Source organism: Castor canadensis, chromosome 4 (assembly GCF_047511655.1).
Source record: "Castor canadensis chromosome 4, mCasCan1.hap1v2, whole genome shotgun sequence".
Taxonomy (NCBI): Eukaryota; Metazoa; Chordata; class Mammalia; order Rodentia; family Castoridae; genus Castor; species Castor canadensis.
In genome coordinates this window covers 179352221-179365099 of record NC_133389.1, presented here as the reverse complement: position 1 = coordinate 179365099, position 12879 = coordinate 179352221, and the positions used below count along the sequence as shown (strand labels likewise).

At 46.5% G+C, this 12879-nt stretch overlaps 1 protein-coding gene across 1 annotated transcript in view; it reads right to left on the bottom strand.

Moving 5' to 3' along the window:
• Positions 1 to 12879, bottom strand: part of Mroh2a (maestro heat like repeat family member 2A) — a 42095-nt gene that overhangs the window by 15839 nt on the left and 13377 nt on the right. The window contains 11 exon segments of the mRNA XM_020178784.2: positions 173 to 281; positions 2163 to 2242; positions 3190 to 3309; positions 4310 to 4462; positions 5665 to 5787; positions 5973 to 6092; positions 10003 to 10110; positions 10548 to 10600; positions 10854 to 10995; positions 11529 to 11569; positions 12620 to 12767. Of these exon segments, the coding sequence (XP_020034373.2) occupies positions 173 to 281; positions 2163 to 2242; positions 3190 to 3309; positions 4310 to 4462; positions 5665 to 5787; positions 5973 to 6092; positions 10003 to 10110; positions 10548 to 10600; positions 10854 to 10995; positions 11529 to 11569; positions 12620 to 12767 (1197 nt within the window).

Sequence of the window (12879 nt, the reverse complement as noted above, 5' to 3'; positions counted from 1 at the left end):
TTTTATTGCGATTTCATTCCAAATCTAGCATTACCTTGCACTTACTGATGGACCATGCTGTACTATGCTGCCTCTAAGCACTCACGGGTGGTTCAGGAAGATGAAATCTGCTCATGTCAATGTAAACTTCCAGGTTCTTACCCAGAAAATGAGCAGGCCTGGAGGAACCTACCTTTATGGACTCATTTTCTTCTCCTGGGGGGTAGAGAGGAATTATAGAATGTATACCAATATCCATCATTTCCTTGTTTTCCTCTGTGGAGTAGAAAGGCTTCAGTGTGCTGGAGAAAGAGGCAGCGACAAGAGGTGTGTCACTGGGGAGCTGAACCTCTGCTGCTTGCTGCCCAGTCTGGGCATGGAGGCATGTCACAGAATGAGGGATTTCTTGACTGGGGGTTCAGACACGCATCCCTATCCAGGGGCTCTGCAGTGCCTGGTCACCAGCATCCAGTGCTGTGTCTGTGACTGAGGCAAAATTCAGGGGTCCAAGGTCACATCTCCCACTTCCTATTGCCTGCTCTGAGCCCAGGAATCTCATTCCTCCTTATCACAGCCATGGCATCTGCCCTCCAAGGCTGGCCCTGGTCTACGGAAGTGGTCAGAGTACAATACCTGGAGGAGTACCTGCACCACCTTGGAGTTTATTAGCATTGAAAGTTCGATGGCCCCATTCCAGACCTACTGAATCAAAGCCTCCAGGGGAGAGGCCCAGCCATCTGTTCAACAAATCCTCCAAGGTAGTACATAGTTGACTGGTGCATGCCAGCTTATTTTCTTCCTACCCATAAAGTTCTCAAGCCTGGTTACAATTAGAATCACTTGCAAAACCTTTTAAAGGACCCCCCAAGGGCCATGTCCAGGCTCCAGGGATCCTTAGATATTGGTCTGTGGCTGGGAACTGTTAAAAGTTCCCCAATGGTTCCATTGTGTTACAGATTGGAGAGACACCATCCTACCTGAACTTGACTCCTGCTGCCCGTAAGCCTCATGCAGTTCACTATGCCAGGATGACCCAACTCCTAAACTAACCTAGTCCTTCTAGGTAAACCCGGTTCAAAAGCCAAATGCTATCTCCTTCATCAACCCCTTTGCTTAGCCCCTGTTATACAAAGTCTGAATTTTATTTTCTTAGTAGCCATTTTTGGGGGAGGAGTTTCACCTACAAACACATTTTTCTCAGTTCTAACCTATAATTTTTTTTTAAGGTGGTACTGGGGTTTTGAACTCAGAGACTTCTGCTTGTTAGGTTAATGCTCTACCTCTTGAGCCACAACTCTAGCCCTTTTGCTTTAGGTATTTTTTGAACAGGAACTTGCTGTTTATGCCCAGGCCAGCCTGGACTGCAATCCCACCTAGCCAAGATGACAGGCGCGTGCCATCATGCCTAACTTTTATTGGTTGAGGTGTGGTTTCTTGAACCCTTTGCCAGGGTTGGCCTCGATCTTCGATCCTCCCAATCTCCACCTCTTAAGTAGATAGGACTTACAGGCGTGAGTCATAATGCCCAACTCCTATAATTCTGTTTTTATGGGTTTTTCCTTTCACTAAGTTCCTGAAAGGCTGAGACCAGGTCTTACCCAGCATATAACAGTATGCTCAGTTGAGGTGCATGGAACGTATTTATAATCTACCCATGTACTGTAGCTCTGCTAAGAGCCTATAAATCGATTCCTCCCCTATGGTGAGGTGTGCTAAAGATGACTCAAGCACTAATTCCAAAAGTCCAAGACTTTTTCCTCCCTCCCCCTCCAATTGATTGACAACTCCAAGAGTCATCATGTGTATGAAACCTATCAATAAGTAACGTTCGATTTGTTGACTGAGCCCAACCCAACTTGAAGGATGCCGTCTTCTTACTATGCTTTGTCGGCATCACTGTAATGATTTCTTGCTTAAAACATCCTCTCATCTACCAAAGAACAGTTTGCCACCTGCTGTTCACCTCCCTATCCAAGGAGACATGCCCATCTTGAAATACTGTTGAGAATTCTGAAAAGGAGCAGATCACATCTTCTGGCTGGCCATTGCCCTAGGGAGTTGCTATTCGAGATATCTGTCACAGGGGCAGGGAGGGAAGAGGGAAGTGGAGGAGAGGTGCCCTGGAGGAGCACTGAGGGGTGGTTTTGGACTTTGCCCCTATCTGCATCAGGTACCCAACTCACCTCAAGTGTGAGAGGGCATCCATCGCCATTGTCCTCACGGGAGAAACCAGGTAGTCAGCTGGTTCTGCCTTGATAATTGCCTGCCCAGCGCAAATAAAGTGGTGAGCTGCTAGCCTCCCAGAGGTCCAAAGAGGTGTGGTGTGGTGGCCTTTGGCTGACAGTGACCACCATGGCAACCACGCTTCCTGGTGTTCAGATGAGGAAGACCTGGATCTTTAAAGAAATGCTGTAACATCCCACTCCGTTTTTCCTTCTTTTCATCTGGCTTCAGAAGCAGAGTAGAAGTAGTGGGCCACAGTGGACCTGGGATTCTTGTTTGGGGCCACCACTGCCTTGCTGCATGTCCTTGGCCACACAGTCCCCTGCCTGAGCCTAAGTACCCTTGTCCATACGAGACTCAATGCCTGTTTCACAGGGTTGTGCCAGGCTGGTGTGAAATGACCAGTGTATAGCTCCAGGCCCAGAGTGGGAGTCCATGAATGTTCACACTTCACAGGCTCTTCCTGTTCCACCCACATCTCACCCCCCTCAATGACTGCTTCCAGCACAGCTTCAGGGGCCCCAGGCACTGGCAGTAATGCCAGGAGTCAGGTGATTTGGAGGTGAGGGACATCAGCAGTCCCACGGGTTCCATCAGCCTTTGGACAACTGAACTTCCTACATCTTACTGAAGATCCGTGCAAATGTTGCTCTAAACTCTGCTTCTAGAATGTCACTGTCTCCTATGTACCACCCATAGGGAAGCACCAAGGCCACAGCTGGCCATCTAGTAGGCCTCGGTCTATCAGCTCTGTGTCAGCCTCCTCTGAGCAACAATATACCCAAGTCCCACTCTTTCCTGGCTGTGAAACCCTTCCTCGGATACAAAACCAGTTCCAGAGCAAGGCAAGACTGAGGGAGGGCTCCACAGACCTTTGTCCCACACCTGCCCCTAGGAGCTCAGATGAGCTCACCCAGGGAGAAATCACTCAGAGAGACTTAGAACCCACCCAAACCTCTCAGGACTGAGGAGGCCCACCCAGCTTACCATTATGAGGCCAGTAAGAGTGGACTTGTGGGAAAACTGAAACTCCACATCTTTGATGTTTCTAATGGCATTGGTGACCTGCACCACACTCTTCATGAAGGCCACTTTGAGACTGATGTCCTGTACCCAGAGGAAGGATGGGGAGGAGAACCTGTTTGTGAAGGAGTCCCCCAAAGTCCCCAAGCTGCAGCCCTCACTCCTTGACCCTTCCTCCACTATGAAGAAGGTTCAATGTCGAGGGGAGCTCTGGGCAAGAGCTGGCTTGTTCTGACTCTCAATGATGTTGACTCAGCATCTGTGTGATGGTGATACTGGACGTGTACCCCAGTCCCCCAGAGGATGTCGCCACCCCAAAGTGTCCACATCCATGACTGAAGACAGCAACACAGCTCGGTGGCCACATCAGTGAAAAGGGACACTGAGCCCTACACGTCATCAAAGAGGCAGAAGAAGGTATTGAAATGAAATAATTGGATTGTTACTGTATGACTCCACTTTGTGAGGAACTTGGAGTAGTCGAGTTCACAGAGAAGAAAGTGGAGTGATGACTAGGGGAGGGGAAGTGAGGAGTTGGTGTTCAATGGGAACAGAGCTGCAGGTTTTACAATATGAAGAATTTTAGAGATGGGTGATGGTGATGGCTACATAACCACGTGAACACACTGCTATCTCTGAACTTCTGTGTTTAAAAATGGTGATGGTGGTGATCTTTCTGTTATGTGTATTTTACCACCATTTTCAAAAATAATAATAAAATAATTTTTGCTTTACTTTCTGTGTTCTGTGCTCCTTGGCATTCCTAGGAGATACCAGATCCCTTTGCATCTTTTTGAAGACAACTCTAATTGTGTCTTTTGTGAAAGAGTCTAAGCCAGAGAAGTAAGGACTAAGGAGTTGTAAAGTGAGGCTCATCCTGTGACTTCGAGGACTCAGCACTCAGGAAAGGGTTTCCTCCTCCTTCCTATAAGATCCCAAAGCAGAGAGCAGCTCAGGTGTGGGCCATGGGCTCCCCAAATGCTGTCTGGGCAAGGCTCCTGGATGTGTCCTGGGTGGGGCATCCAGTGTGTGATGCTTCCTGGCTCAAGGACGACATCTCCTGCCTGCACCGTATGTGGGTTACCTGGCAGCTGCTGGAGTAGTGGTGAATGATCTTGGTGGTGATGGGGCTGTCCGCATAGGTGAGGAGCATCTGGGGGTGGCAGTAAGAGGACACGCTGCTATACATCACCATGAGGGCGCTCTTCACGGTCTCCCGCCTCCAGGGGTGGTCATTCTGTAAGGCAATGAGCAGGGCTGCTTCTCTTGCCCCTGGGAGGGGGCGGGTTCTGCCCTGCCATGTGTAGGACAGTCTCTGGCCACAAAACCAAAGGTGCTACAGAGTCAACAGAAAGACATCAATTGGCTGCTCTCTGGGTGCAGAAGTACTCATTCATTCACTTTTCACATCCTTATTGAATACCGGCACCAGGCATGGGGCAGGAAGTAGTGAAAAAGACAGAGCAGGACCCACTCCCCCGGGAGGCTTCAGTCCAGTGACAGATGCCAAGATCACCCCTCAGTCACGGCAGGAGCTTTGTGTGTACATCCCTAATCAGAGGTTACCTGCTCACTCCTTCATACCTTCACCTGTCAGGCACCTGCTCAAGGCCAAGTGCTCACTGAGCCTGGGAATCTATCGGGAACCTACAGCCTTGGTCCTGCGTCCTAGGCACTCACACCCTCTGAACAATCTGAGTTGGAGGCCACCAACACCTCTTGGACAGGGAGCAGGGACACCCATTCACTGCTAGGCCTTGAGTAGAAATCTAGGTCTCAGATTATGCTATATAGAGAAGCAGGGGCAGAAAACTGGGTCAGTCTCAATTCTCACCATCCAAACAACCAAACCCCAGGGCAAGGGTCTGAGGTCAAGGTAAAAGCCAGAGGCATTGATGACTCTAAATGGTTTCCCAGTGGGGGCTCATCCAGCCTAGGGGCCATTGCCTGGGACAAGGAAGGTATTCCCCAGAGAACAGAACTCTGGGCTGTCTGAATCCAAATCCTGGCTTCCCTGCTGACGAAGCTCTGTGCCTGGACAAGTTTCCCTGCTCTCCAATTAATGGTGCTGCTCCATTCTAGCACCAGTGACTCATGTGGCAGAGCATGACACAGGGACAGCACCCACCCAGGGTCTTCAACTCCCATGGGCCTGGACTCTCCACCCAGAGAGCTTCTACTGCTGGTCTGAGGAATCCACGCCAAGAGTCCAGAGGCTGGGACTATAACAATATCTGGGTTCTGGAAAGGTCCACCCTGTGTTCTTCAGATGATCTAACAGCAAAAGCTCTGTGGAGGAGGCCTCTAATCTCAGGCATTATGGTGGCAAGAGACACAGAGAGGGAATTTCCTGTTCAGACTTAGCAAGAACTTTGCTTCTGTTTGTGAAGCACTGTGCTCAGTAGTCTGAAACCCAGCTGTGGAGCAAGGGGTCTTTACCCGCCAGGCACTGATCTGCCAGGACTGCTCTGACTCCTGGATCCTCTCCTCGAAGTCATGGAGCACATTCAGCACTGTCTTCACCTGGCCCCGGGCACACAGGCCAAAGCACAGAGTCACACCCTGTAGGGAGTCCCAGCAGCCAGGATCAGGGGAGGAGCCTGCACATATCTGTGCATACACACACAGTTGCACAAGCCCACATGTACACATCTTGTACACATATGTCTGAAGGTACATGAATATACATGTCCCCCCCCAGGATCCAGAGGATCTAGTAGACAAGAGGTAGCTGCAAGCACTCTCACCTCCCGGTCAAAGTCATCGCTGTAGTCCGTCTTGTACAGCAGCTCCATCAGTTGTACCTCTACCCTGTTAGCCTCCAGGCTCATGGCCAAGGTGAAGCCCAAAGCCCGGTACAGAAAGCCCTAGAGAGGCAAGAGAGAAAAAGATGCTCAGACCTTCCCATCTTGCCCTCCAGGTGGCACTGTTGGAGGGTGCTGTATATGCTTCCTGGTTTGTTTTGTTTTCATGTATAGCTAAGTATGCATTTCCTATATTCCTTAGATGAACTAAATTGAGCTATAATACATATAGACATGGAAGTGCCACAAGGAAATTCTGCGTAGCTATCTTAACAACCAAAACTCTCTTTTTTTCCCTTTTCTTTTCTTATACAAAACAGGAGAACAGGTCCTGCCTGGAGGAGTTGGTGCCAGGGGGAGGGGAGTGGAGGTGGGAATTGGTGAAGGAGGGTGAACATGGCACAAATGCTGTGAACACGGTTGTAAATGGAAAAATGGTATCTGCTGAAACTATTCCAGGAAATAGGGGGCATGAAGGGATGCAAGAAAATGGTGGAGGGGTAAATTCAAGTATGACATACTTGATATATTGTAAGAACTTTTGTAAATGCCACAATGTACCTGCAGCCAGCACAACAATAAAGAAATGTTAAAAGAAATAAATAAAATAAATATTTTGGTTATTCTGGAGAGCCAAACTTTATATGGGCGCATGTAAGAGATTTTAGCGATGGAGGCCAATATAGGTTGAACCAATGTACACTCCCACACTCAAATCTAGAACTGAAGCAGGAAGTGGAACCAGGATTTAAAATCAAGCAATCATATTATTTTCTTTCTTTCTTTCTTTTCTTCTTTCCTTTTTTTCTTTCTTTCCTCTCTTCCTTCCTTCCTCCCCTCCTTCCTTCCCTTTCTTTCCTTCTTTCTTGTTTCAAGCAGTCATATTCTGAGGCTCATGTTCTCAACAATTGCTTATCGAAAGCCTCAGCTAGGTCACCCTCAGTGGTATAGAACCTAAAGTCTCATCTCCTTTTTGACTTCATTCATAGTGATTTGGTTTCATTACACTAACATTTTAATCTTGGTAAAGTTTATCCCTTTTTCTTTGTCTTCTTTGATTTCCTTGCATTCACATGTAGGTCAATTCCATATAGAGATTATAAAAATACTCATTGATATATTCTTTTGTTTCATGGGGGTTTTTTGCACACCAAAATCTTTGCTCCAGTCTGGAAAGACAAATCCTTCCTTAATGTGTTTCTTTTTTAATATATTCTTAGCTATTTTCTTTCATTTTCTCATTCAGATGAACTTTGAAATAACATCAATCCCCATGAAACTCACATTTCCACAAACAGTTCTTGAAGGATTTGACTGGGAGAAAATTGTATTATAGATCAACTTAAGGGAAGTGGACTTTCTCTCCAAGAACAAGAGACTGTTGTTCTGTCTATTTTTTCAGGAGTAGGTTTATTGTTTGTTTTGCAGTGCTGGGGATGGAACCTAGGCCCTTGCACATGCTAGGCAGGTGTCTACCACTGAGCTACACTCCCAGCCCTCAGGTTTTCTGTTTCCTGCCCCTGCTATGATGGTTCCACACATTTCATATATTCCATATTTTATCTGACAATGCATGTTCCATCATGTTGACACTTTGAATGGGATAGTTTTCCATTACATTTTGGTCTTTCATTTGCATACAGGAAAGATAATGACTTTTGCATATCAATTTTGGGAAAAGACAGGAAGTCTGGGGGCTCCTGTCAGCCATCTGACCCACCTGGAGGATGCCAGCATGACAGATGAAGGAAGAGATGGGTGCATCTGGATGGGATTCCTAGGCTTCTGTATCTAATTGGGCCTTTTTACGTAACATGAGCTGCTAAAATTCTTATGTATTTATCTCAAGCTATGCGAATTATTGTAATATGGTTGAATTGCATGCATTGCTATTAGATGCTATTTACAACTTTCTTTTAAAAGCACCTTAAATTAACATCTGATAAGTCTGTACCTACAAATCTATAGTGTTCACCAAAAGGCATCAATCGGTAAGATATACTTTGCTTTGATTATTTTATATACTCACCCATGAAAGGTATGTATTTGACAGATGCAATTTTTGTTGAGACCTGTACAAACCTTTTAAAAAAACCTTTATTGAGATTTGTAAAAATCTTTATTGAGATAAAGTCCATATGTCATAAAACTCACTCAATTAAAGTCTACAAATTTAATGTCATGTTCAGAGTTGTGCAACCATCACAGTGTAAGATTAGAACATTTCCTCATCCTCCCCAAAGAAACTCCACACCCATTTGCAGTCATTCCACATTCCTTCCAGCCCCCGACAACCAGTTTACTGTCCCTGCAGATTGATCTGTTCTGGACAGTTTCTATAAATGGAATCCCACGGTTCTTTGTGTTCCCTTGCATATGGCTTCTTTCACTGAGTATATAATGCTTTCATGGTTTGTCTAAGATGCTCCATGTATCAGTACTTCATTCATTTTATGCATTGCATGATATACCCTATTTATTAATCCATACATCCATTAATGGCCATTTTGTTTCTTTTACTTTTGGTTATTGTAAATAATGCTGCTATGAACATTTATGTATAATTTTTGTGTGGACATAGGTTTTCATTTCTCCTGGCCATTTATAAGTACGAGTAGACTTGCTAGGTTATGTAGTAACTACATATTTAACATTTTGAGGAAATGTCAAAGTACTTTCCAGCTGTACCATTTTATATTCCCACCAGCAGTATATAAAAAGCTCCATTTCTCCATGTTGTCACCAATACTTGTTATCACTTGTCTTTTTTATTATAGCCATCTAGTGGATGTGTGCATTTCATTATGGTTTTCATTTGCATTTCCCTGGTGATAATGATCTTGAACATTTTTTCATATACTTAATGGATATTTGTGGATCATCTTAGAAGTATATTTAGATGCTTTGCTATTTGTAATTGGCTCATTTATCTTTACAGGTGAGTTGCAATATGTATGTGTGTCAAATACATGATTTCTAAATATTTTCTTCCATTCTAAGGGTTGCCTTTTCACTTTTTTGATGATACTGTTTTCAGCATAGATATTTTAATTTTTATGATATTCATCTTTTTTTCTTTTATCACGTGTGCTTTTTGACGTTACTTCTAAGAAGGCTTCACCTAACCTGAGGCCATGGAATCATATGCCTATGTTTTCTTCTAGGAATTTTATACTTTTAGCTCTTTTATGTTCAGGTCCATTATCTGTTTTGACTAAGGTGTGTATAGCATGAAGAAGGGATCTAATTTCTTTTTTTGTATGTGGGTATCCAGTTGTCCTCATACCATTTGTTGAAAAGATTATCCTTTCCCCATTGAATTGTGTTGGCAATTGAAAATCAGTTTACCATAAATGTGAGCTTATTTCTTGACCTCAATTGTGTTCTTTCAATCTAGACATTTACCCTTGCTTCAGTACTACACTGTGTGTTTTCTACAGCTGTGTAAGAATTCCTCAACTTAGGATGTTTGAGTCCTCTAGCTTTGTTCTTTTTCTTATAATTGTGTTGGCTGTTCTGGACCTCTTGCATCCCCATATGAATTTTGGGATCAGTTTGTCAATCTATGAGGGGGGGAAGCAATTGGGACTATCATGGAAGTGATTTTGAATCTGTAGAGAAATTGGGGAAGTAGCACCACCTTAACTATATTGTCCTCCAATCTATGAACATGGGATGCTTTCCACTTATTGAGGCCTTTTCTGATTTCTTTCAACAATTTTTATAGTTTTGTAATTAAAAAACCCCACAACTTCTTACAAAGAAATATGCATGTGATTGTGAACAAAAAGCTGAAGGATAAATAAAACAAATAAATAAAAAAACCTGAAAATCCCTGGACTGGACCACTCACCTCTCCTCTCAGGACCCTGTAAACAACCACAGGTCCAGCTGGTCTGACACACATCATGACCCTCTCCCCTCCCTGTAGTGCCCACTCTGTCTGATCTGCCCTGTCCCTATGGTGATGAACCTTTTCCAAAGAAGGGCTGTGGAAGCTCTTGATCTGGTTGCTCAGTTCTTTGCTCAGGCGCAGGCTCCAGTTGGTCCCCCGGGTCTTCTTGAGAGAGTTTCTCAGAAACTGGGGAGGAAGAAGACACAGGTAGCAGGGCCAAGGGACCCCAGCCCTGTTCTCAACTAGACTATGGAAATGCTGTGCTACTGTGAAGAGGGAGTTGCCCTTTCTGGGTCTTCTCCTCCAAATCTAGATCAGTCAGTCTACAGAGCCCACTCCGGCATTGATGTTCTAAGTGTCTGGGGAATGACTGTAGCTCTGGGCTGGTGGGAAAGGTGCCACCTCTGTTGCTTTTCCAGGAACTTGGCTCTCTCAGTTCTCCCCTACTGGCACAGACAGATACAGCAATAGAATTCATACTTGCCAAGTCTTCTCTGATAGAAGGAAAATATGTATTCTAGGGGATCCTAAACTCTCCACATGCCAACCCCACCAAAAGTTCTCCCATTTGCTCCCTCTCCTTCTCCTCCATCCAGGCCTCAGACACCTGGCCACCCCTTTACCTGAATTAGCTTGTCCTCCCAGGCCTTCTGATTCCAGGTAAACTCGGTGTGTTCTGCAGTAACAAACACATGGTCTCACAGGGTATTGCTCTCTCCTGCTGCCCGCTCTGGGTCAGCCTCTTTGCCCTGGCATCTGAGGCCCTCCATGGATGAACCCATCACACATGCCATTTCCCTCTCCGCATTCCCAAGCTCCTTGTCCAATTCTCAGGATCAAAGTACCTGATGTGGCTCTACCCAGGACCAGGGCTCCTGTTCAAGCCAGGAGATTAGTACCCCAGGAGGTACACAGAATGGGGTCCTTACCTTCCAGGTACTGAACCAGCAGTGGTATCTCCAGCTCCCACATGTCAGCCATGGAGGGTGCAATGCTCTCATTCAGGGTCCTCAGAAGGTTGAGCATGGCTATCCCACGGCCCTCTCCTTTGTAGGGTGCTGACATAAGCACCTGGAGGACACCAGGACATCAGTGGAACGGGGGCTGGACACCTTCACTCCCTGTCTTGGAACTCATGGTTCTCATTATAAAGGGGGTAGTTGAACAGAGTGAGAATGGAGCCTGGGATCTCTTAGCTAGAGAGGCCCCTGCAGAGGACACTGAAGGAGGGAGGGAGATGAGAGGTCAGGCCTGGCTCTTTCTCTACTCCAAGCCTCAGTAGAACATAGATTAGTGTCCACAGGACTGAGTCACCCCAGGGGAAGGCAGGACATTGATGATGCTCTAGGGATGCTTTGGACAAAGAAATCTGGGAGAAGGTCGAGGCTGGGTCCCAGTCATCTGAGCACACCACCACTACCCCTGTCATATCTCCCCCCATGATGGACAATAGAAACATGGGACACTGTCTTGCTACATACTCAGTTTCCTCATTGCACCCTGGCTCCCTTCTCTCTCTGGGGCTCTGTGAGTGAGGAACTTAAGGGAGAGATGCTACAGGGTATGGCTGACCAGGTCAGTGTAGGCACAGGTCAGACACTCACCAGAAGACGGGCAAACAGCTTCTGAGGTGCAGGCAGGTCCACTGAGGAAGGAGACGCGGCCCAAGTGAGGCTGCATGGTCCATACTAGGATTGCCCCCATATGCCCAGAGACTTTATCCTGGTTGTGCTTCTTCGGCACAATCCCATCTCCCTACCCCCAAATTTCTGGGTCAGTCCAGAAATTTTTCCTATAAAGAGCATCATTGCCATGGAATTCTCCTAGGAAGAGGAGAGAGTCATGCTAATGGGCTGGGTTTTCAGGTCATGCTCATTTTTTAGTGGATACCAGTATTTTCCATAACAATATTTTTGCCTCCTATTGTGAACCCTGGCCTTTGTTGAACCAGTAGTAACAAAGGCGTACCACCCCCCCCCTCCGTCCCAGACTACCTCCTATCCTTCTCTGCAGGCTTTGGGAGGCAATGACCCTGTAAAGAGCAAACCCACAGAACTTAGACAGATGGGCAAGGAAGCACCAAGGCCTGTTGAGAAGTTGCAGATGTTAGGACCAGCAGAGGACTCAACTCTAAAATATAGAGTAGGAGGGCCATGAGGAAGACTTAAGTGGGCCACTAGCCTTGCTCAGATCAACCACAGACAGCAGGCCCTGTCCTTTGACATCCCAGGATCCTGAAAGCCTCCCTAAATCTCCTCCATCACCAACTATGTCCACCCCTGCAAAGCCTGGGCCCACAGGAAGGTGCCTTGGGATCAAAAGAGAAAGAAGGAGGGATGGGGCACTGAAGCAACATGCAGTAAGTGGCATAGTCACTCGAGAGCCTGTGTCCACTCTGTGTGGACCATAATGAGATTGGTTTACAGATGAAGGCTATAATTATTCTAGCTGGCTCAGAGAGGCCAGATGAAGGCCACACCTAGTCCTGGCTGGTCCAAGAGCTTCCCAGGGTTGTGTATGGGCTGGAAACAGGAGGAATGAGACTTCAGAAGGAAGTCTGTAGGATTTTAACACCTTCTAGATATAGCAGGGTAGATTGTGGATGCTTTCTGGAGAAGAAGGGTACATAGAGAGAGGTGACAAGGAGCTGGCCCACCTGCCCAATCCAACCGGCCAATGCAGAGACGCTGCCCACCATGGCTGGTCTCACGCGACACACTGGCCTCTGTGTCCCAGCCCTGGAGCTGTTGCTTTGCCAGGTTTGTGAGGCTGATGCAGATAGGGGTCAAGGCCTCTGTGTAGTCTGTCTCCATGATGTAACCCAGAAGCCTCATCCAGAACTCCTAGGGCAAGGGTGGGGAGAAGGTGGTCCAGAATTAGGTGGAAAGGTGACCCATGGCCATCCAAGGAGATTAGTCAGGCTCCACCCACAGTGTGGGCTCCACCCAGCATCCC